Below are 26571 nucleotides of genomic sequence, written 5' to 3' on the forward strand. Positions count from 1 at the left end.
AAGCCCAGAGCTTCTAAAATCATCTTACTGTCCAAATAAGCCTATATTAGTATCCAAATATGCCTATACTGATATTCAAAAATTCAAAACGCCTACACTGGTATTCAGCTGAGGTGAACAGGGTCAGTTTTTGCCCCTTGCAGAAAGAGTCCTGGAGCAATGTGTCTCAAAATTTTTGACTACAGTAACTCGCGGGGCTGAAGACACTGTCTGAACAACCGTGCTCTGGTCAAAGTCAAGGTGGTTTGAAATGTCTCTAAAGTTACATGTTTAATATTTAAAGGTCACACGACCTTTAAAGTGAGCTGTCTTTGTGATCTTTTAATATGAACAAATATTAAAAAAAAAAAAACCTTTGAGTAAAACTGACAGTCCATGAACCGGCACCTTATTTATCCTATAGCTTATAGGTTTCCTGGGAAAGACACCAGGTCACTGTGAATGAACAAGTAACCCAGGCTGAGAAACTGAGCCTCTGGCAAACATCAATCCCGCCTCAGGATCAAGGATCAAGGCTCAGCTCTGATCCCTGATGTCACCGCAGGGCCACCAAGGCTTCTGGACAGGCCCTGGTTGCCGCTTCCTGTCATCCCTCCCACCCATAACCATGGCTAACTTCTAGACCAGTGGTTTCCAACTTGAGTGCAAAAACGATAAAGGAGACCCCTAAACTTATTTTCAATATTTCAAATATTTAAAGAAAAGTTTACCTTTTCCTAAAATTAAATGGCACAGACTAACCAAAATGTCAAGTTTCTTTGCTTTTGGCTAGGATTTTATCAAGTGAGTACTGATGATTTTTTTGTACCGACTTCTAACTACAGGCCCATGAGCAATGTCTTAACAGAAAAATGAAGTCCTACTACACAATAAAAGCCATTTCTTTGTAAGTAATATGGGTAAAGCATGGAATTCAAGGGCAGTGGAGACCGGAGATCAAGAGCCATGCCCCTAATGATCTGCCATCCTCGGGCTTCCTGAAGTCCAGAACTCAACTCCCTCCTGACGGACAGAACCTTAACTCCAGAGTTTCTGGTTTGTTAGCCCCTGAAGACGTTGCCCTTTTTTTGGTCTGCTGCCTGATCTGACCCTTCAAACTACTCACATGCTCTCTGAACCTAAAAAGTCAGAAATTGTAAGAGAATTATGTAAGTTGGAGCATATCATGGAATTGCAACATCGCTGTCTGGGTCCCTGTGATGTCTTTGGAGCACAGAATTCTGCAATTCAAGGCTTATTCATTTAAAATGATACCTCATTTGCATATGCACTATAAAACTTACTCAGAGTCTATTTTAGATACCTAACAATAATGATCTAATTGAGAACAATGTTGGTTTTTCTTTTGAATGAAATCATGTATTTTGTCTTACCATAAGACAAAATGTAAATCAAAGTTTTTGTTTCCCATAGGAGATCCATCTGAACAAATCAATGTTATACAAGAAAGAATAAACTTTACATACTATTTACACGTAAATGAAGTCAATACGCAATACAATGTCAATCCAAAACTTTAAATAAATGCTTAACAAAACCAGATGATGTGACTGAGAAAACGTTAACAATTTGCAAAAAGAATTAAGATACCTCTGCATTATTATAAAAAGCTGTGCTATTTTTTTCTTGTACATCTTCTCCTCGTGCTGTAAAGAAAGTTAGTGGGTAGAAATCTTTGTGCGCTGGCTGCTTCCCACTGGCCATCAGTTTGCCCTCATAGAAAAGCTCAGAGGTATAACTGCAGTAAAAGACAAAAAGAAAACAGGGGGAAAATCTACATCAAAATTAATTTCACACATAAGAAAAAAAAATCAGTCAATTCTAATAATATTGCCTTATGTCCATGATTAATTTTACTCCAATCATCTAATACTTATGATACCAAGAATTTCTCCAAAAATAACAAGAGTAGGGTCCTGGCATAATATTGTTAAATGGAATGATTTTGGTAAGGTACGAAGCCAAAACAGGAAGAAATTATGACAGTTCAATACAAGATGAGACTTTATGAGGAAATTTGCTAGCCAGTATATTTCCTTGGTTAATATTTTATTTAAATGGCTCACATACAATCATGTACCACATAATGACGATTTAGTCAACAATAGACAGTACATATGATGATGGTCCCATAAGATCATAGTACTGTATTTTTACCATACGTTTTCCATGTTTAGATATACAAATACTTACCATTGTTTTACAATTACCTACAGTATTCAGTACAGTAGCATGCTTTGTACAGGTTTGTAACCTAGGAGCCAACAGGCCATTTACACCATATAACCTGTATGTGTAGTAGGCTATGCCATCTACGTTAGCGTAAGTTCACTCTGTGATGTTCACACAACAACAAAATCACCTAATGACACATTTCTCAGAATGTGACCCATGATTGTACTAATACATGCAAACACATAGACATACAGATGCTGGAACAATGTACACAACTGAAAGACAGTCAAGCCGTCAACTGTAAAATGAATTCGCTTTACTGATGAAGACACCATCTAGTACTTGACTCATCAGTGACTGTAGCAAATGACTGAAAACAATAAAAGAATCACATTTTGAGAGATACAATTATATCTATCCAATTGCTTTCAGGGAAACCTAAAAATGGTTTTCACATGGCTGACATAATCAGTATTATTAAATTATACTAAACTTTTTTATAGTGTAAGTTTCTGGTCAGGGTAGTGACTGGAAAGGAGCACAAAGGGGCTTTTGGAATGCTGGTCACATTCTGCTTCCTGATCTGGATTAGGGTTACATGCTGCATGCAGGTTGTGACAATCCACTGAGTTGTTGAGATATACACCTTTATAGATGCATACTATAGCTAACAGAAATATTTTAAAACTTATTAATAAGTTTCCCAGTTTTCTCCCTCCCTTTCTTTCCTTTCTTCCTTTCTTTTAAAGCAGATTACTTGTACAACATAGCCAAAGACATAAGCAAACCATCATTCTGTTTGTCAATATATTTATTATAGCATGTAGCTTTCCATATAGATTATATATTTAGTCACAGAAAAACATACGCATAGCTAACAGAATCTAAAGTTTTGGTTTCCAGAATTGCCCTTGTGGTGTTATTTTATTTGTATGTGTAGATATATATCTAGATATATATATATGTAGATATATATCTAGATATATATATATGTAGATATATATCTAGATATATACATCTAGATATATATAGATATAGATATAGATATATCTATATCTATATATATATTCATCCACAGTTCCTGGCTCATAACTACCATAGCTCTTGTTACAGTCTTTTGTTATAATTTGAGTATGTCAAGCCTCAAGAAACAGAATCTCCCTGACCTTCTCCTGCCTTCCTTTCACCTGCCCCAAAGCAGGACTCTAATCTTCCCCTGCCTTTTTATTCTTATTTTTGTTTTTGAGACAGGGTCTTGCTCTGTAGCCCAGGCTGGAGTACAAATGGCGTGATCATGGCTCACTGAAGCCTCAACCTCTTGGGTTCAAGAAACCTTCCCACCTCAGCCTCTCAAGTAGCTGGGACCACAGGTGCATGCCACCATGCCCTGCTAATTTTTTTTTTTTTTTTTTTTTTTGGTAGAAAGGGGGTCTCCCTATGTTGCTCAGGCTGGAATCGAACTCCTGAACTCAAGCAAACCTCCTGCCTCATCCTCCCAAAGTGATTGTGGGTCTTAAGACCCTCCACAGAGAGGGTTCCACACTATACTCTGAGGGAAGGAATGCTGACATCACAAAGCTTCCATAAAAACCCAAAGAACTGGGTTCGAAAGCCTCTAGAAAGCTGAAAATGTGGAGTTTCTGGATGGTGGCGCACCCAGGGAGGGCATGCCAGCTCTGCGCGCTTTCTCCCATACCATGCCCTAGGCACTCTTCATCTGTATCCTCTGTAATATCCTTGATAATAAACCAGTAAATGTAAATAACTGTTTCCATGCATTCTGTGAGCCACTCCAGCAAATTAAGTGAACCCAAAGACCCAAAAAGAGGGTCGCAGGACCCTCAACTTGAAGCCAGTCGGTTAGAAGTAAGGCTCAGGCTTGTGACTGCTGGGGGGCCGGGAGGGGGGCAGTCTTCTAAGCCCTCAACCTGTGGGATTGGACATTATTTCTAGATAGATGGTGTCAGAAGTGAATTGGAGGACACCCAGCTGGTGTCCCCTGAGCAACTGGTTGCTTATTTGTTGGTGGGAGGGAATTCCCTACATTTGATCATACAAGTCTTCTGTGTTCATTGTTGTGGGAGAGTAAAGGAAGAACATGATTTCAGAGTTTTTCCCAAAATAGCCCTATTCTGTGAAAAATTACAATTCTGACTTCTGAAGTTTTCTTTTAAAGACATAAAATGAAACATAATTTGCAAGACTAGGGACACTATGTAAGTCTGTTGGGAATCATCTGTCCCTAGCAGCAGTGCTGTTTTGAGTTCCCTCCCACTACCAGACCAACGAAAGTATGATATGGAGGGGGCAGTTCACACCTACTTGATGATAGCTTCATGGGAGCGGTAGTTCTCACACAGGAGAATCCTACATGGGAACTCAGCAGGGTAATGCTCATAGAGTCGGTCAAGTAATGAAACGTGAAGGTTTCTCTCCCTGGCAAACTCGCTGTAAACAAAAGGACTGAGCTGTAACAGACAAACATACAGAGAGAGTTTAACTGAATATACAAATAGTATTTTTTAACCTACTTATAAAAAATCCACTATGCTAAAACTTCTTATATACAAAACCTCCACATGCTAAATGCTGGGACAAGCACAATCAGTAATATTTTCTCTGAACCATTACTACTACTAAGAAGTTGGCTAAAATTTCTAACTTCTCACTGCAGTTTACCAACACCACCCCAGAGTTTCTTTCTACACCTGACAAAGGGCTCCCCAGCATACTAATGAATAGCTATTACTTCAGTGATACCAGGCATGCAACCCACTGTATCACTGTGGGAGTCAAACAGTTATTTCACTAAAATTGATTCATTATTTTAAATGATGAGCTGGTAGGACATACAGCCTACCACTAAAAAATCATTTTTAATAATTAACAAAACAACCCTCTTGATCTTATGAAGTATAAGGAGCCATTCATGGTTATGCCTTTTACTACTAAAGAACAAAATTAAACTACTTTAGGCAAAGAAATGAAAACAGAACTTGTTCCTCTACATTTAACTCTCTCCTTGATGTCCTGACAGCTATATAGTATGATGTAGGTCCATGATGTAGGTCCAATCTTAACTGCAGCAGGAAAGAAACAGCCCCAAACTGCAACCTTGTAAAACAGGTATCTTCACAGAAAAACTGTATTTCTCTTCCCTACATATAGATATTCAAATATATAAAATCACACTCTTGGACATTTTGGCTGTAATTTAAGCCCTCTATTTCCTAGTTTTCTATTACACCAAAAAAAATTACTCCTTCAGGTAAACAAATAATAGAGACAGGAGCTGGGGAATTACAATTCCCCAGGATCCTACAGGAATGATCATTTAAATTTCACTTCACAAAAAAAAAGTAAGAATCAGATATTCATACTATAAAGAACAGAACTTAAATAAATAAACATGAAAATTATAACAGTGACAGACTATCCAAAGAAGAAAAAAGAGTAGCAGAATAGTAATTTTTCTTCAGAAATAACAGTATTTTTCACTATTAGTACAGAACTATTTGAAGTACTAAAGTTATAATGCATGGCATAATTTCATAGGATGTTTTAGAAATACAATATTAAACATCAAAATATAATTAAAAGTTACTTTCAACACAGCAACTCAAAGGGCATTTACCTGCATGTGATCACCAGCCAAGACAATCCGAGTGTTTTGAGTTGCTAATGCTAGAGGCATAATGGTTTCACACTCCATGGCCTGGGCAGCTTCATCTAACAGAATGTGTGTAAAAAACCCTAGAAAATACAGCATAAACACAGGATAGCACGCTAGAGCAGCAACAAAGGCAGAAGGACTATACTTATTTTCTTTTCTGCTAAGTAAAGAGTTTAGTTTGCTAATCTAAGAGTATTAAGTACTTTTATTTATTTATTTTCTTTTTTGTTGTTGTTTTTTTTTTTTTTTTTTTTTTGGAGACAGGGTGTCACTCTGTCTCCCAGGCTGGAGTGCAGTGCTATATGATCACAGCTCACTGCAGCCTCGGGCTCAGGTGATCCTCCAACCTCAGCCTCCCAATTAGCTGGGACTACGGGCATATGCCATAAGGCCCAACTAATCTTTGAACTTTTTTGTAGAGATAAGGTTTCACTATATTTCCCAGTCTGGCTGAACTCCTGGCCTCAAGTGATCCGCCTGCTTCAGCCTCCCAAAGTGCTGGGATTACAAGCATGAGCCACCACGCCTGGCCCCAGATTGGTACTGATTTCTGATGGTTAAGTTTTGCCATATTTATCAGAACAACTTCTTGACATCTTACATCTGTACTTCACATAACACTAGTTTGATTTTACATAGTTCCTGTACTCAAATGTAACAATCTTAATAACATGTCATAATAAAACCTATCATAATTATCAACTCTACAGCACATAACGCAAAAGCATTTTATAACAAAAATCTGAGGAAAGTGTAAAAGAAAAGGAAAACACCACCACTCTCCAAATTGGAATTCTTCATATGATCAATAATAAATACCATCCGACCAACTAGAGAACAAATGGAATAGCAGTCACTAAAATGTCTGAACTAGAGGTTGGCAAATTTTTCTTCAGTAAAGACCCAAACAGTATATATTTTAGATTTTGTGGACCATATAATGTATCTCTGCTGCAACAACTCAACTCAGCCACTGTAACACAAAAGCATCTATAGACAATAAATAGGTAAATAAATGAGCATGGTTGTGTTCCAGCCAGTAAAACTTTATTTACAAAAACAGTCAGTGAGCCAGATTTGGCCCACACACTGTAGTTTGCCAATCCCAGTCTAAAGTGAATTCATAAGCCCTAAACTTGTGAGACTGCGTCTTGAGTCAGCATACCAGGTTCAAGGTCCAACTGACAGAGGTACTGGGAAGTATTCAATGTAACAACCACCACTCGATGTTTAAGAATATCTTCTTTCTGGGGCATCTGAAAGGTGGAATGTGCGCTTGAGATCAAACAGTACTGATGCACAACTGGGTGGACAGTCTTTACCCAGCGATTTCTGAAATATACCCTGGAAAAGAAGAAAATATTTCTGATTTACATTTACTAATTTCTTAACAGTATCTAGTTATTAAAATACTGACATTGTTATTTTAAGACTGTAATATCTTAAAAGTTACAAATGAATCTGATAACCGTTAGCACTCTATTGAATTAGAATTTAACATACAATTGCCACTATAACCACTGTGACTCTCTACCAAAAAAATGACAGACATAGAAAGTATATGCAGTACCACAAAATAAACACCTAATTATTTTTAAGTGTTCAGAGTAATCTTGCAACAAAATGGCACATAAACATAAGATTTATAAGCATTACAATTTTTTAAGTTCAAAACATTCCCATTCTGGAATTACCTTTTTCTAGAAAGTTCTTACAAAAATACATTGACTCATATTTTAACTATTTATGCTAACAAAAGACAGTGAACTGCATACTTATAACAGGAATTTAAAGGTTATTTTCATTTTATTTTAGAATATATTCTTATACCTATACTTAAGTAGACCTCTGTCTGAGGTTCCGGAAATTTAAGAATAAAATTTGAACAACTGGAAAGTCTTAAGTACTTCCATTATTTGCAAAAGAAAAATATTAATAGGCCTCATGCAATGGATTATTAAAATGACACAGAAATGACTCATCCATCCATCTACTCATCCACCCACCCATCTCTAACCTACCCATGTAACAAAGATTCATTAGGTATCCACTATGCTCCAGCACAGAGGCAGATCACATAGGGCTTGTGAGCAATCCTTGGGTTTACTCTGAGTTTGATGAAAAGCCAACAGAGTTTTCCAACAGGGCAGTGACATGACATGACTTATTTTGTTAAAGGACTATTCTGTTTCTCTGGGCAGAACATATATGGTGGGGGTGGATAGTGGTGTGCTGGTAAATATTTTAACACCCGGCTCCAGGGCTAGGAAGGGGAGGGGATTCCGGTTTGTAGTGTTTACTGATTTTTGTGGTGTAAAACTGTCATGGCAATTTCAAGCTACCAGCGTTTCACTGAACATGAACATGAGAAGTCGTACACTTGATTAGCTCTAACAAACCAATACAAGTTGGCTCCAATACAACACTGAGCGGCACGGAGGAAGGAGCAGAGGGTAGAAGCAAGGAGACCAGTTACAAGGTTACTGTTAAGACTGCAGACAAGAGCAGATGGTAGCTTGGACTAGGCCAACAGTAGAGATATGAAAATGGTCAGATTCACTAGGCATTTTAAGAGTAAAGCCAACAGAATTTACTGATGAACTAGAAGTGGAATTTAAGAGAAGGAATGATTCCACGCCTTTGAAACTGGATAAACGGTGATGGCGTTTGCAAAGGTGGTAAAAAAGAGGAACGGATTTGGGGTGGGAATTCAGAGTTTCGTTTTGGGCATATTCAGTAGATATCCAAGTGAATATATCCAGTAAGCAAGGCAATACATAAGTTTGGAGTTCAGGAGAATGCCTGGGGCAAGATAGCTACAATTGGGATAATACTAAACCTTGAGACTAGATAAGATTACCTAGAGAATAAGAGTAGATTAAAAAAAAAAAAAAAAAAAAAACACTAGTGGAAGGAAGAATGACTGATGGACCTCTCCAACATTCAGAAGCTGGGAAAGGAGCCTGGGAAGGAGCAAAGAAATAGGAGAGAATTCAGGAGAGCATGGGGTATTGGAGGCAAAATGAAGCAAGTGTTTCAGATAGAAATAGGAATAATTGTGTTAAATGCTGCTAAGAGGCTACGTAAAATGAAGACTGACCACAGGACTTAACAACAAGGAAACCGATATGATGAACCTCAATATGATGGTTTTAGTGTAAAATTACAGATGGAAATCTGATTAGCTTGAGCTCAAGAAAGAAAGAGAAGAGAGGAGGTAGTGCCAGGGAGTATACATAGACAACTGTCTGGATAAGTTTTGCTTAAAGGCTGATGCAGGTCAGGTGAAAGTGAGTTTTTGTTTTGTTTTTTTAAACAAGACACAATAGTATATTTTCATGCTGTACAAAGAAAAAAGTATGCAGGAAAGAAGAAGCTGTGTATCCAGGAAAGGATGAGAGCTCGTTCACAAGAGGAGAGGTTGGCCCCTAGAAAAGAACAGTTTAGAATGGGAGGGAAAGTAGTTATTTAGGAGATGCAAGTCAGATGCTCTATCAAAGGGAAGATGTGGGCATTCTCTTCTGATGGCTTCTACTCCGTCAGTAAAATTACAAAGATCATCAGATGATTGTTATTTTCATCACTATTATTCCTCTTTCCTACTTAGGAAAACCAAAGCCCAAAGGGCTTACAGCCAGGGTTTAAACCTGTGTTCTTCCCCTCTCTAAGCTTCATTTCTTATTTCCAAAATGAGTATAATAATTTAACTTCTTAAGGATTTGGGGAACTCAAATGAGATAACAGATGTATAATATGTAGCATAATGCCTGGCACCAACAAACAGAAGCCCCCCCACTTCCCTTCACCCATAGCAAAGCTGAAACTAAAATCAGCATTTCTAAACAGTTAATATTCAATGTACACTGCACAAATGCAAAAAGGTAGCATCATGATATGAATATAGGCAATCAAAATAATTACTTAAAAGATATGTTTACTCCATCTAAAAGCACATATTGTGCAAAGTATTTTATTTAATAAGTCATCATATGGAACAAAAGGATAATTTCTGCTCAGCTTCCAAAAAAGTAAGAGCAAAATCTGGTGCATAATTGGCATGCCACCAGTTAGTCTAAAATTTTGGTAATAATTTCCTTTTCTCAAAGAGCCACCATTTGTTACTAGGCTCTTGTCTCTTACTTTGTGTTAATGTTTCTCAGTTTTATGGCCTCTGCACATTTTACTAGAGCAAACTTAAATTATTTTTGGAAGCAAACCAAAAAGGTTTTTAAAAAGAGCAATTATTAATATTTTGGCCAGGCACGATGGCTCACGCCTGTAATCCAAGCACTTTGGAAGCCTGAAGTGGGTGGATCACTTGAGGCCAGGAGTCCAAGACCAGCCTGGCCAACATGGCAAAACCCCGTATCTACTAAAAATACAAAAATTAGCCTGGCATGGTGGCAATGCACCTGTAGTCCCAGCTACTTGGGAGGCTGAGGCACAAGAATCACTTGAACACAGGAGGTGGAGGCTGCAGTGAGCTGAAATCACACCACTGCACTCCAGCCTAGGTGACAGAGTGAGACTCTGTCTAAAAAAAAAAAAAAAATTAATTTAAAAAGTAAAATAAAAGAATAATTCTTTTTACTGTCTGATACTAATTACTGAGTAATTTTTTGTTTGTTTTTCTTAGACATTGGAATTCTATTATAGTAATAAATCTTGCAAATTGCTATTAAGAGTCAGCTTTAAATATTGATTTCTTATATAAGAAAAATACAAGCCCGAAGTTGATAATCATTTTTTACTAAAAATCGTATCAAAATATGTTTTAAATTCTTCGAACCAAAATTGAGTTCATTTTTCCATTTTTCATTCAATTCAAGACCATGCTTGAAAGTGGTATTTCGTGAGGGGGAAATTTTACATAATGTAGATAATCTAGACTTGGCAGAAGAATTATAACCTCTATATCATAAGCTATGTATAATCATTTTCTTCAAAAGGCAAGCACTGGCTCACATAAAAAGATCTCTGAATGCATCAAAGCTAATCATGAAAAAAATCCTAATGATTTCTGATCCTGGCCTACCTGTCTAAATATCAACTTACTGGTAAGCAAATACTGAAGAAAAACTATGCAGTTATGAGCCACATTTTAAAACTAAAATTCCACCCATCCCCCAGACGAGCTATTAAATCTGATAGTAGAATAAAGGCATTTTCAGATATGCAAGAGCTAAAAAACATTACCTCTTACGAACTTTGTCAGAAGGGTTGAAAGCACTAGTTAAGTGTGTGTACAAAAGGATGTGCACCATCAAAACAAGGTAGAAAATCAAGAAAGAGGAAGACCTAAGATCCAGGAAATGGGATCTAATATAGGAGAGAAGAAAAAGAAATTCCAAAATAATGGCAAAGAGAAGTGTCAGCATAACAAAGAACAACCAGTTCAGAAAGAAGGAGCAAGTGAAATCAGAAGGGGAGTTTCCAGGAGAAAAAAACAGCACTGACAAACTGTCTAAGAGCTGTAACAATGAAGACTTGTTTTGGCAGGTATTTACAGGGTTACTTAGGGTATAAAGACCTGATTAGATGTTCAAAGAAAATAAAGCAAATGAAAAACAGTAAGTATTATTAATGCTAGAACAAATCCAGAAACGTATATGAAAGGAAATATGCATATTATTTGTTAGGAGCAAATAACTTACAGGATCATAATAATAGACACTAGAAATGAAGCTACCATACATTTAGGGAGGCCGAGGCAGGCGGATCACCTGAGGCCAGGAGTTTGAGGCCAGCCTGGCCAACATGGCAAAACCCTGTCTCTACTAAAAACATAAAAGTTAACCGGGCGTGGTGGCATGTGCCTGTAATTCCAGCTACTCGGGAGGCTGAGGCAGGAGAATCGCTTGAATCTGGGAGGCAGAGGTTGCAGTGAGCCCAGATAGCCCCACTGTACTCTATTTTGGGCAACAAAGCAAGACTCTGTCTTAAAAAAGAAAAAAGAAAAGAAGCTACAATAGAAAGTCAACAAATATCCAAAACCAAATTAAGATATAACAGTTGATATATGTATGTGTGTGTATATATTATACATATATACACATATAATTTTTATTTTTATATATTATATATTCATAATTTGTTATATAATACATATACCATATATAATTTTTATATCTTATAATTTAGAAAAATGGAAGTATCAAAAGAAACTGCTAAAAAAAAGTAAAAAATTCCCTTGGGAATGATATTTGGTGAACAATGGCTAGGTTAATTAAAAATATATATATATATTTTGCTACCAACTTTAAAATACAACATGACCTTTTGTAATAGTGTATGCATGTGATTTTTTAATAAACATAAATACTAATCTAAAACAAAAGCTAATTATTTGAGTCATTATGAGAAAAAAAATTACCAATATTTAAATTTAACCTGTCACTTATAGGTGGCTTTTTAAAATTAAAATTCTCTAGTTTCTCCCATATAAAAAGAATCTTTACTTAAATCCTCATATTCTCCCAGCCACTGCCCAACCTCTCCCCTCCTTTCACAGCCAGGCTTCTTAGAAGTATTATCCAGATTGTCCTCTCCAGTTACCAACCTCCTATTCACTCCTCTAATCATTCAACATGGCTTACCCTCCATCTAATTAAGGGACATAAACAACTTCTACGTCACTAAATCACATGGATGTTTCCAGGCCCAGCGACTTACCTGACTTGGCAACATGCAAAGTTCCGCTGCTGCTCCCTCCCAGGAACTCTCCCCTCAGCTTCCATAACTCAAGCTTTCCCTGCTTCCCTTCTAACTCTCCAGCCCTCCTCTCCCCTAACAATCTCATCTGTGCTCACGCTTCAATCACCACCAATACCCTAGTGACTCACACATTTTCTCTCTCCAGCCAAGACCTCACCTCTGAGCTCCAATGAATATTTTACTGTAAAATTGAAAAAAAAAAAAAAAGTGGTTTTTCAAATTACTCATTTATATAGTGTGGATATTTGTTCCTATCAAAATCTCATGTTGAAATGTAATCCCCAGTGTTGGAGGAAGGGCCCAGTGGGAGGTGTCTGAATCGTGGGGGCAGATCCCTCATGAAGGGCTTGGGCCATCCCCTTGATGATAAGTAAGCTTTTGCTCTGAAATCTGGTCTTAAAAGTGTGTGGCACCTCCCACACGCACACTCACTCTCACTTGCTCCTGATTTCACCACGTGACATCCTGCTCCCCCTTCGCCTTCCACCATGATTGTAGCTTCCTGAGGCCTCCCTAGAAGCTGAGCAGATGCCAGCACCATGCTTTCTATAAAGCCTGCAGAACCATGAGCCAATTAAACCTCTTTTCTTTATAAATTACCCAGTCTCAGGTATTTCTTTATAGCAATGCAAGAACGGCCTAATACACTCATCAACTAACTCCAAGCACCTGCTTCTTCCTCAAAGGCGGGGGAAAAAAAGAAAGAAATTGAAGTTCTAAGTCTCACTGCTGACTTTTTCACAATTACCTTGGAAAGCTACCTCAAGGTGAAGCTAGTAAGAATACAAAGCTTGATCGCTGAGCCAATTTTCTTGAAAGCATAATATTCTAATCCCAACTTTTAAAAGATTTTAAAATATTCTCTGTACTTTCATTTTGTGCAACATTTAAGTTAGACACTGTCTAAAAGATTATTTAAAACACAGCTAACATTTTTTTAAAATTGGAGAATTGACAGTAACAAGACAGTTTCAAGTTCACAGTATAAAATATAAGTAATACCGATTAAGGAATTTACATATTTTCCAGAAAGAAACCAATCCACATATCCCACACGAATTATAAGAGAGAGTCTGGTAATAATTTTAATTCACTGAAATTTTATTCCTGCAGTAAATTTATATGCAACAAATAACCCCCAAAATGTTATTACTTGAAAGACTATGAATAAGAATGACCTGATCACAAAAGAATATGCTTCTTTGAAGATCAATATAAAACAACAATTACCTTCCATTTTCCCAGAAAGCAGGAAATGCACCCCTCCATAGATGACCTCTATCTGCAAAGCCATAAATCTGCCAGAACCAGATACTGATCTTGAGAACCACACACAAAAATAAACTATTTTCCCCTCTATTCCATTTTAAAATCTTCTAGTTCTAGTGAAGTAAGAAGTAAAAACTGAAACTAAACATGATCTAAAATGGTTCCTAAAATCTCCATCTCCAAATATTTTAAGTTCAGCTCAACTCCTGGCAACTAAAAGAATTTTACAAATTTCAATCATAAGTATGTATATTTAAGCACATTTACTACTGTATTCACTATGTAATGTTTTGACTATTTTCACACTATAGCACTTTCCAGGGCCTGTTCCAGACTATATCATGAAGAGAGCAAACTCTTCATGAGCCTTGCTCCCTAGAGACACCCATCTTCATGGTCATGAGCAGACACTTAGTGCCCTCTTGTGTTCTTTCCTCTGCATCCTGGGACAATTCAGATAAAGCTAATCTTCCCAGAGCACTCAGTCATTCTAATCTTCTCTATTCCATTTCACATGCCTCCTATGTTTGTTGTCTATTAGGAAAATTATAAATTAATGAGTTAATGTAATAATAGTGCTAATAAATCTTAATTCAATGCATGAATACTCTTAAGAAATACATTTGCAAGTTAACACCTTTCCCAAAGAGAAAAAGTATGGCGAAAATGTAGGACTACATAAAGAAAATATTTGGGAAGTCAGGCTTTTTCTTACTTTATTTTATTTACTAAATGAAATTATATGAAATTTGCATTTGAATATATTTATAAATGTTTTTCCATCTTGGGCTGAACCACTTTTGAGACTTACAAACAGGTGTAAGTCTCTCTGTAAGTTAGAGGGCGAGTTTTGATACTTGGGCCACAACAACTATACATGTACCCTACTGAACATAACTTCTTATTCTGCATATCTAGATGCACCACATGTTTGATTATAACCTCCAAAAAATAATTTTATATGGAAAAAGCTAAATATAAGCTAGCTGAGTGACGGATTTAGTGTTCATCAGCAACAGCTCTACAGCCCCAAGTGTCAAATGACCTATGCTAAGTCGACCAAGATTTGAGGGGGCTTTACTCCACTGTTTTCACACCAAGTACACCATGATAACTGAGAAGGTCACACTTCCTATGTAACACACACATGCTCACTCTACCAACAATATAAGTGAACAAAACAACTTACATCATTAAAGTAAGAACACCTATAGCAAAAATGCTAACTACTCAACTTTCACTTATGAGCTCAGAGATTAGATTCTGAAGCAAACAATTTATTGATGAATGTATCCTTCAGCAAATACCATGTTTTCATTTACAGTGATAGTGATTGTATATATGTAATATTTTCTCATTAAATACAACCAGATTCTATTTAAAATAATTACTGCTTCTTAATCTTCCAAAGTAAAAATAAAATATGGCATAAAAACCTGTGTTAATGGGTCACACCACTTTTTTCCTCTTTTGTTTTTTTAATGGAATTCTAAGATCATTCAAACAGCTTTGGTTATGATTACTGAAGAATTAAATAACACAATTTCATTTTTCCATGCTTGAGCTCAAGTAGAAATAAAACGTTAGTGACTTATGATTCAAAAGTGCAGTTAGAAATTAATTTATAAACAATTGTATTCAAACAACCTAGGGCATGACATATTAGTTTGTAAAATGGCAAAACTAAACATTAATTCATATAACAATGAAAGCAAATGGTATAATAAATAACAATTTGATGATTCTTTATTGTTTTCTGAAGAAAAGGATTTTTATTCCCCCACATCCTATATTTAAGTACATTTCATGTCCATATATACTCAGAGGACCTTTCTATATCAACCTTAAATTTTCTTTGACACTTTGTCTCTTAAATGGTAGCAAAAGTTGTTAAATACCAGTCAAGTACATTTTGTTGCAGAAATCATTTCAGTATTTCATGTTTATCCAATGTGTAGCTTCTATGAAATTACCTGCATGATCACAGCCAAAATTTTATTTTCATAAAGAACTGTCCACTGCATGACTAATCTGCCATGCAAAATATGCTAGAATTTTAACTGAACTAGATTTAATTTAAATTATCATATTTATATTATTTCATCATACTAGCTTTTAGAGGTACATATCAAAATCTACTCAGGTTGAAACAATACTTTACACACAAAACTTAAAAAAGGATGTCTTTCTCTTACTTAATGTTTAAGAAATGAATAGTCAAATATTTTTACATTTTTCCTTAATTTAAACAGTTTCTTCAAAAGACATAACCTCTAAATGTCAATGCATAAAGACTTTGGTATTTCCAAAGTTACTAAAATCTTTACAGACACCTTTTCTTAAGAATAATAAAGTATGATACAGATACATAATAAGCCTTAAAAAAAATACCTGAGAGGTCTTGCCTGGGGATTGCCTGCTTCTACATATGGATGTAAATAATCCTTTATGTAGAGATCAGCAGCACTATTAGAATGGGTGCAAATGAGAATCCTGCTGAAATAAATGGTGCAAATAAAAAGAATGATAAAACACAAAACTATTCAAGCAGTATAATACCAAAAAAAAAAGCAGTGGCCATCCTAATATTATACAATTCCCTTACCCTACTCAGTAATCCCTAGCATTATTCAGTGATACCTTTACGAAATTACACTACTCTTTTAAGTTAAAAAGGAAGTACCCCAAAATTATTTTTAAGTCTATCATATAAAATATATACATATATTTAAACCCAAGTCTTCTGACTCTAATAGATACCACAATTCCATAGCAAACTTGTTCTGATGGCTATTTAAAAACTATTTTAAAACTTACTGTCTATACTACCAATTCTAAAAACAGTATGTTTTAAGAGAATTCAAATTTTTAGTGCTCTGGGGTTTGGATTTATGGCTTTTCCTTTTCTCTTTTTTTCATGTTTAAGAGCTGCATGAAAACTGTCTTGCTAGCCCTCATTTTGTATTTAAAACAAGAACAGAGGTAGTACCCTACCAGGGAAATATGAGCACGCTTCCCACCCTCTCACCTAGTCTCCTGTTGCTGCAGAATATGTTTGACAGCCTGAGCTAGAGTGAACGTTTTGCCTGTCCCATAGGGTCCGATGATAAGCACAGGCGGCAGCTGGATTGCAAGTGGAGTGGTAATGGCCAGAACAGCCTCTTTCTGTTTTGCATTTAGTCGAGGATCCAACTGTTCATCCCATTGTCTATGGAAAATAAAAATTTTAAACACATGCATCTCGTTAATAAATAGAACATAACACACGGGTATCGTGAATTTCAGTGAACCATTAAAACCACTGAAATAGCATAGCATCTATAAAAACAAACGCTTATTCTAAAGCTACTTTTTATAAAGTTACCCAACAGAGTCAGTGTAGAGTGTTTTAACGTGTAAATCAAAATTAATTTTATCTTGTCCTATACTATGTACAAAAAGATTTTGGTAACTTATCTAAGGAAATCTCATACTCCAAATCTAGCTGGTGCCAGGTCTTTAAGTAGAAATGGCAATGTTCCAAAAATGTAATTTCCCTCTGTTACAAAAAAGCATCAGAAAACTTTTTACTGATATTAATGAAGTAGTAGGTTTTTTTGCATTACAAATGAAATGCAATAGGGAAACTATCTGAATTTCAAATTCTAATTATTTAAAAGATGTTGGTAAGGTTTAAAACAAGAGGAAAAGAACAAATCTCTACGTCCCTGGTTAAGAGATACTAATTTTTACAAAGATCTTAATGTAGAAAATATTAGGTTTTTTAAAAAGGCATAAAAAGCCAAACAAAATGAAATGTTTTTTAATATTTTTGCACACACACACAAATAATACACATATTATATTGGTCAAAGTAGAGAACACCTGTCACAGTCGCACAGATGGCTACTGTAATGAGATCTATCTTACTAGTGTCCCTTCTATGACTTGGCTAAGTTTTGAAGATTTAAATGGACAGCAGATGCTGAAACACATCAAACTGAGTGGAGAATCAACAGCATTCTTTCTCACAACTACCGTTAAAATACTATACGTCACAACAACTATAGTAAAAATGAGAGGGATGTGAATCAAAATAGTAAGGGTGTGTAAAGAAACTCTTAGAAAATTTAAAATAAAAGTGCCTGCAAAATAACCCTGAAATAGAGGACAGAGTTTAGACAGGAAAATTCTCTCTGTGAGGCTATATTGTACTTAAATCAGAAGTTGGTTATTTTTGAAAAATCTTAACGCTTTCAGTTTTCAAGAAATTATAACCTGGCCAGGCTTGGTGGCTCATGCCTATAATCCCAGCATTTTGGGAGGCCAAGGTAGGAGCGTCATCTGAGACCAGCAGTTCAAGACCACCCTGAGCAACATAGCAAGACCCCGTCTCTACAATATATATATAACTGTTATATTATGACATATAATCTCAAACTAACAAACTTCTCCTTAAAAAAATGTAAAACCTTAGAAAACAAACTTTGACCATGTAATCATGCCAATATTTTTTCTGAAATTTGCCATTTGCTAAATCTCAAACATTTTATTTCAGAATCCTTCAGCATTAACCGGCTTATTTATTCATAATTCTGCCAGTATCCAGCAATTTTCCATCTTCTATAAATGAAAAAACTGCTTCAGGTGATGGCTAAGTCCAGATCTAATGTATGTAGCATTAGATGGAATGGTTACCCCAAAACCATCCGAGGAGCCTTCTCCCCTGCCTTCCTCTACTGTTGAGCCCAGCCAGCTCTAATGCTCCATCTCCCAGCCTCCTTTGCTACAGACCCAATTCTGATCAATTAGATGCAGGAAGAAGTCCTGAGAAGGACTTCCATACCCAATAAAATAAAAGCAAAGCCTCACTTATTATAATTTTTTTTTTTTAACTAAAGAAAGCCCTTCTTGCTCTTCACTTCCTTCCTCAGCTGACCAGGAAAAGCTTATGGCAAATAAACTACAGCAGCCATCTTATATTTTGCATGAGGCAAAACGCATCAGGAAGAAAATGAACATGTCCTACATAGTAGAGGAGGGTGAGATGTCTGTCCTTGATGGCCCTGCAGAGCTCCTGCACAGCCCTGGACCACGTATCTCTAGGCTGATAACTCCACCTTTTAAAGCCACAATCAGTTCTGTAAACCGCTACTTGAATCTATACCTGACCACTGTGATTCTATGATACCTGCCCCCAATGGTTCCTTTATCTGTGCATGAAGATAATGACATTTGCATCAGATGGTTATTTTAAAGATCAAGTGAGATAATACATGTAAAGCTGTTTACAAAAATTGAGCAACAAAAGCTCAATTAAGGTTAGCTTCTGTTACTACAATATTTTCTAGAGATTACAGAAAAATGAGATATTACTTGACTAGTACATGTTTTCAAAGCAAAAAGTTCTTAAAACACCCTCTCATCTTTCAAATCTGAGGACTTTAATGAACTTAAGAATGAGACAGGTATCATGATGAACATTTATAGAAAGCCAATGAATGGAACAACTTGTATATATTTATCAAATCCTTAGAGACCCAACTTAGTATCTTTTTTTTTCTTTTTTGAGACAGAGTCTCACTCTGTCGCCCAGGCTGGAGTGCAATGGTGCGATCTCAGTTCACTGCAAGCTCCACCTCCCGGGTTCATGCCATTCTCCTGCCTCAGCCTCCCGAGTAGCTGGGACTACAGGTGCCCACCACCATGCCTGGCTAATTTTTTTTTTGTATTTTTAGTAGAGACGGGGTTTCACCATGTTAGCCAGGACGGTCTCAATCTCCTGACCTCGTGATCCACCCGCCTCGGCCTCCCAAAGTGCTGGGATTACAGGCGTGACCCACCGCGCCCAGCCTATTTCTTTCTTTATGTATAGAGATGGGGTCTCACTATGTTGCTAAGGCTGGACTCTTAACTCCTGAGCTTAACCAATCCTCCCACCTCGGCCTCCCAAAGTGCTAGGATTACAGGTGTGAGCCCATTAGCATTACAACTAATAGTTTCTCAGTATGTTCCTAGACCCAGATACCTTTTAATTGCTATTTAAATTACAGTGGTATAAAAATCTTTTCCTGCTTGAAAGTTTGCTTACTTTTGCAGTTAAAACTTACAGTCAGTAGTATTTAAATATACTACATTATATACAATATAATTTTCAGAAGTGAGCATATCAAGAAAAATGCCTAAGAGCTTACTGGTATGGCCTTACAATTGAAACTTTTCTTCTTTAAACTCCAAATTCTTATGAACTTAAATATGCCGAATATGAATAATGTGTAAAACCCTGTTGGTATTCAAAGAAAAATAAGACGCAGTCTCTTCCTGTACAAAGCTCAGAGTTTACCCAGAAAAACTGTCTAGAAATGTTCACGAATTGATAAACTGAGAGAAATTATGCTTGAAAACACAAAACTGAGCCTAGCGCATGTCAGGCACTCAATAAATAGTTGTTAAAATATTGACATGGAAGGGTCAGGTTCATCTGCTTGAGGAAGAGAGCATATGAGCTGGACTAAATCTTAAAGGATAGAGAGATCTTCAGTGAATTAACATTGGGCAAAGATTATATGAGAGACAGAAAATCACTTAAAGAGGAGGCAAGGCTGCAGGAAGGGGGAAATGAGTTGTCTGATGGGTGTATAGTATCTGTTCTGCAAGACGAAAAAGTTCTGGAGATTGCACAACAGTGTGACTATATTTAACACTATGGAATTATACACTTAAAATGGTAAAGAGGGTACATTTATGTTATGTGGATTTTACCACAATTAAAAACTTTTTAAAAAGAATAACGTAAAGATAAGGAGGCAAATAAGTATAGGGCAAATTAAACAAACTTCAAGGTAATTCAACATTGCTAAAACATGAGAATTTAGAGGGAGAAAAGGAGTGTCAAGTAGAAAAAAGTAGAAGAAATCTGAAAGGATACTGCTGGAAAGCACAGTCAACAAGACCATACACGGGCGCTTTGGCTTAGACTGCTCACCCTTTATCTACATATCAAGGAGAAGCCATCAGATTTGTGAGCAGTGAAATGACATGATTATTTTAGAAAACTAACTCTGGGAGAAATATTTGTGATGAGCCAGAAAACAGGGCCACAGACGACAGGACAAAAGGCCAACTAGAAAGCTACTGAAATAGTCCAGGTCTAAAAGCAGCACTGGCTCTGAGAATGAAAAGAAAAGGAAGCATGAAGAGGAGCTGAATCCGAAGAGAACTGGGAGATGTCACTGGATTTTTACAATTAGTAGATCACCAATCACTTTCAGGATAGTACACAAGAGGAAAACAGAGGTTACAGAGTGAATAAGAAAGAATATTGGAAACACGCAGGCTATTCCCTCTCAAGAATTTTGGCACTAAAAAGAACAGAGGGGACTGCACAGTAAGAGTAAGCAAAACAAGGGAGAAATGACTGAGGTTTTGTGCTGTAAGGCATATTTCGTGTTGTTCTGTTTTTAGGACCAGAAGAAATGGAATGTGAGGGGAAGTGATATATACCACTCCTAGGCCTGGCCCATAAAAGCTTCCCACGTGACCATCTGTGCTCACTCTTGCCCTGTCGGCCAGCTGAATGTCAACACCCCAGGTGACCCTGGAAACCACTTACTGAAGATCCAAGAGGCTCCATTAGTCATGGAAAGGGCCACCCTACCATGATTGAATTGACACAGTGATAAATAAACTTCTATTTTGTAGAGCCACTGAGATTAAAAAAAGAAACAAAGGTGTTTTGAGTTGAGCATGGGCAGGCGCTAAGGGCACAAAACCCAGTGAAGAGATGAAAAGACAGATGCAGGCATATAGCTCTCATGTCAATCCATGCTTATAACAAAATGGAAGTACCTTCTTCATTACATGTAAAGACATCCCAAAAAACTTTAAGCAGAACAATATTTATATGACCATTAACTGGAGAGCAGTTTCTGAGTAGTTTCTTCTATTGTACTTCATCCATTTTGATAATTTCTAAAAATCTCTCCTATCTTTAAAAATTATTTTAAATTAGGACACGTGCAGTAGCTCACATCCCAGAACTCTGGCAAGATAAGGCAGGAAGGTCACTTGAGGCCAGGATTTTGAGACCAGCATGGACAAGATAGCAAGAACCTTGTCTACAAAAAAAAATTTTTTTTAATCAGCCAGACACAGTGGCGTGTGTCTATAATCCTTGCTACTCAGAGGCCTCTGAGGCAGGAGAGTTGCTTGAGCCCAGGAGTTCAAGGCTGTAATGAGCAATGATCATGCCACTACACTTCAGCCTGCATGACAAAGCAAGACCCCAACTCTAAATAAATAAATAAAAATTATTTTAAATTAACTACTGGAACCACTTTAGAAAGGCCCTAATTTCCCCATTCAACTTCTATTTGGAAATATTCCTAAATTGCTCGGCACCCTATCAAATTAAGGCTGTTGAGAAAAGCAGTAGAATTCATTTAGACTCTGAGAAAAAGTAAATAGATGATGAACCTCAAATGTTTCATTTTAAGTGTTCTTTTACTCTCCTTTCTAAACCAATGTCTCCTGAAAAGCAAAGGCAAACTTTCTTATAAAAGTATGCTTGAGTTATTTGATACAGATATTCGATTTAATATTAACCTAACTTCCTTTAATAAGATATCGCCTTTTTGTACCTGTTAGGACTCCATGGTATGGTGGGAGTCATACTGATGTCTGGAAACAAAACCCCATTGTCCTTGATCCTGTCTAGTGCGTAGTGCATTTCACAGAGGGGTAATCGATTTAATTGAAACTGAAGTTCAACCTGAAAGACAAAATGAATGTTTTAAAAACTGCATGAAAGCAAACATCAATGCTGGCAGCTCACTAGAATACTTTGGGAGGAATCTGTTTGGGACAATAAGTTTAGAGATTCTTTTAAAGTATAATCATAGTCTAATCATAATTATGATGAATAATATTTGCTTTGTTCATTTATAACCAGGCACTGTAACAAGTACTTTACTATGGATTATCTCATTTAATAGTACCAATGACATATATACTATTATTAACATCATTTTACATATTAAGAAATTGACATATTTATAAGTTACCTAATCTCTAAAGGCTACTTTATTCTACCATTCCCATGAAAATACTTTTGCAAAAGATCAGAACATGTGAAGTATCCAGTCGTGAGAGATGATTAGCCCTGATGCTCTATCAATTTACAATTAATAATGTTCACCAAGTTTTATGTTTAAAAAGAGAAAAGATTAGTCTTCCAGTTAAATATGGCAGACTGAAGACATAATTCACCTAAAAACCCATAAAGATAGAACAGGAACAGATACAACTGCAGATGAGAGATGTCCCAGGAGGTAGCTTACATAGTTTCTTTTCATCTTTTCTTCCATTGCTGATTTAAAACTCTAATCAGAAAGCTCAACCTTGTATAACACTGGAACATTCTAAATGTTACTTAAATTTGAAAGAATCACTTTTCTCTGGGAGTTACTACAGGTGCAATTTTCAACCCACCACTGTAGACTTCAAAGTCAGCTTTGCTTTTGTTTACGGCAGAAGAAAAACTAAACCAGAGGAAGACTGTGAGCTGATAATGAGGCTACAGACCACTATGGTTAAACTGCAACCTTCAAACATACCTGTGTGTCACAGTCAGGCCGAAGATTAAGTTCTTCACAGCATTCCCTAGATAGCCTTAAAAATATATATTCCTTTGTTTTTTCTTCAATAGTAGCTTCATAAACCTTCTCTTTGGTTCCCTGGGTCTGTACTAACTTCTGTTTAGGGACTGGTAATAAATAAACAGCATTGACTTTGGTCATCACCAGTCGTCCAGCCAAAGTATCTTCAGAAAGTGTTTCAGTAAGCTTAAAGCGACCAAAAAGTTGTCCATTCTGAGCATACTTTGCACCTCCAGAAACACCAGTGAGCATGAAGCTTGCCAGAATCTGCAATTGCACTTTAAGGTTGAACCTAAACCAGAAGTAGAAAACTAATTTGAATATTTTACATCAAAAATATATAAAAACTAGAAGAGTGAAACAAAGTAAATCAAATATAAACATACCAAAAATTAAACCATTATATCAATTCTACTTCATTGAGCTAAAAACTGTATTTTACAAAGTAAATCAAAAATAAACATACCAAAAATTAAACCATTATATCAATTCCACTTCATTGAGCTAAAAACTGTATTTTTCTGCCTTTAATACAAGCTGGAAACAACAAAAAAAAAAATTTTTTTTTTTTTTTGAGACAGAGTCTCGCTCTATCGTCCAGGCTGGAGTACAGTGGCACCATCTCGGCTCACTGCAACTTTTGCCTCCCAGGTTCAAGAATTCTCCTGCCTCAGCCTCCCGAGTAGCTGGGATTACAGATGCCCACCACGCCCAGCTAATTTTTGTATTTTTAGTAGAGACAGGGTTTTGACATGTTGGCCAGGATGGTCTCAAGCTCTTGATCTCAGGTGATCCACCCACCTCTGCCTCCCAAAGTGCTGGGATTACAGATGTGAGCCACTGTGCCTGGTCAACAAAACTTTGTTTTAAGTGAATAAACTCCCATGTAAGTTACATAAAGATACATACTAAGTTGTGTTGAAGAATGTGCACGTTCAAAAAACAGCTGAGTATTTAAAATGAAACTAAATGTTGTTTTTTAAGTAACATGAAATATTATATACTAATTAATATAAAAGTCTGTTTGAACACACCACTGGGACAATAAAGACTTTAAAATCACCTGGAACCAGAAGGAAACACATTGCTTTGAAAATTACAATGGACTTTAAACCAATTGCTTTCCAAGTAGATCTTACCAGCAGATTCTAGCCATAAAATATCTCTTTCAATAATGTTAATGAATAACATTTAAAATGAATTTTCATTCATGGCTACATAGAGGCAGGTCTCATGCAGGAATTATGGAAAGAGAAGTTAAGGCCTATCTTATCAGACAATGGTTGGTATACTCTCTCACACTTCCATGTGTGCACGTGAGTATGAGAAAGTATGTGTAAAGGCAGCACAGAGAATCAAGATTAATTTACACAGTCAAGAAATATGGAGCCGGACATGGTGGCTCACGTCTGTAATCCTAGCACTATGGGAGGCTGAGGCGGGCAGATCACCTGAAGTTGGCAGTTCAAGACCAGCCTGGCCAACATGGTGAAACCCTGCATCTACTAAAAATACAAAAATTAGCCAGGTGTGGTGGCGGGCACTTGTAATCCCAGCTACTCGGGAGGCTGAGGCAGGAAAATCACTTGAACCCAGGAGGTGGAGGTTGCAGTGAGCCAATTATCACGCCACTGCACTCCGGCCTGGGCAATAGAGTGAGACTCTGTCCCCAAATTAAAAAAAAAAAAAAAGAGAAATATGAAGTGAAAGAAAGATGTAAACTAATTAACAGTTCTCCTTTGCTGTTCTGAAATGGTGCTGTAAGAGGTAAGACAACATGGTAAGAAATGGTGGCAACATTTTCTCCTTTTTCTTAGGTTTGTCTTAGTCTGTTTTGTGTTGCTGTAACAGAATACCTGAGACTGGGTAATTTATAAAGAACAGAGATTTATTTCTTACAATGCTGGAGACTAGAAAGTCTAAGATCAAGGGGCTGGCATGTGGTGATGGTCTTCAGGCTGCACCATCCCATGGTGGAAGACAGAAGGGCACGAAAGTGTAAGCAAAAGCAATGGCAAGAGAGGACTGAATTCACTCTTCTAACAGCCCACTCTCATGATAAGGAGCCCATTCCTGTATAATCACCTTATCCACTCATAAGGGTGGATCCTCATGGCCTAATCACCTTTTAAGAGTCCCACCTCTTAATACTGTCCCAATGGCAATTACATTTCAACATTAGTTTTGGATGGGACATTCAAACTACAGCATTCTGCCCATAGCCTCCAAATGTATGTTCTTCTCACATACAAAATACATTCATTCCATCCCAATAGCCCCTAAAAGTTTTCACTCTTTCCTGGATCAACTCAAAAGTCCAAGTCCAGAGTGTCAACTAAATCAGATATGGATAAGACTCAAGGCACAATTCATCCTGATTCAAATTCCTCTCCAGTTGTGCCTGTGAAATTAACGAGTTACATGCTTCCAAAATACAATGGTGGGACAAGCACAGGATAAACATTCCCATTCCCAAAGGGAAAACTGGGCAAGCAGAAAGGAATAAGTGGTTCCAAGTAAGTCCAAAATCCAAAAGGGAAAACAACATTAAGTCTTAAAGCTGAAGAATAATCTCCTTTGCTTCCACATCCCGCATCCTGACACACTGGAACAGCAGTTGGCCCCCCAAGGCCTCAGGCAGCCCTGCTTCTTTGGCTTTGCTGGGCTCAGTCCCCCAAGAAGCTCTCACAGATTGAAAGTCTTATATAGCTTTCCCAGACAAGAGCTGCATAATGCTGACCCTTCAGTTCTGGGGTATCAGGATATAGCCCACTCCCAGGGCTCCATTAAGCACTGTCCTAGTGGGGACTCTGCACAGTGGTTCTGCCTCTGCACCAAGTCTCTGCCTGGGCCCTCAGGCTGTCCAATACATCCTTTGAAGTCTGTGTGGAGTGACCATTCTGGCCAACCTGGTGAAACCCCGTCTCTACTAAAAATACAAAAATTAGCTGGGCGTGGTGGCACATGCCTGTAATCCCAGCTACTTGGGAGGCTGAGGCAAAAGAATTGCTTGAACCTGGGAGGCGGAGGTTGCAGTGAGCTGAGATCGCGCCACTGCACTCCAGCCTGGGCAACAGAGCGAGATTCTGTCTCAAAAATAAATAA

The 26571-nt window shown here is 37.1% G+C and overlaps 1 protein-coding gene across 10 annotated transcripts in view; it reads right to left on the minus strand.

Annotated features, from left to right (window-relative positions):
• The window catches only part of HELZ (helicase with zinc finger), a 174856-nt gene that overhangs the window by 72961 nt on the left and 75324 nt on the right, over nucleotides 1-26571 (minus strand). For 6 of the 10 annotated variants that reach the window (XM_054537296.2, XM_024235032.3, XM_024235029.3 and 3 more), the window contains 8 exons: nucleotides 23425-23758; nucleotides 22450-22580; nucleotides 16860-17039; nucleotides 16223-16327; nucleotides 7014-7192; nucleotides 5810-5928; nucleotides 4498-4643; nucleotides 1591-1738 (listed from right to left, as the gene is read on the minus strand). In XM_054537296.2, coding sequence (XP_054393271.2) covers nucleotides 1591-1738; nucleotides 4498-4643; nucleotides 5810-5928; nucleotides 7014-7192; nucleotides 16223-16327; nucleotides 16860-17039; nucleotides 22450-22580; nucleotides 23425-23758 — 1342 coding nt within the window. The remainder of the gene's footprint in view (nucleotides 1-1590; nucleotides 1739-4497; nucleotides 4644-5809; nucleotides 5929-7013; nucleotides 7193-16222; nucleotides 16328-16859; nucleotides 17040-22449; nucleotides 22581-23424; nucleotides 23759-26571) is intronic. The other 4 variants (XM_054537298.2, XM_024235035.3, XM_024235034.3 and 1 more) reach the window with 1 other exon arrangement.

Source organism: Pongo abelii, chromosome 19, assembly GCF_028885655.2.
Source record: "Pongo abelii isolate AG06213 chromosome 19, NHGRI_mPonAbe1-v2.0_pri, whole genome shotgun sequence".
Classification (NCBI taxonomy): domain Eukaryota; kingdom Metazoa; phylum Chordata; class Mammalia; order Primates; family Hominidae; genus Pongo; species Pongo abelii.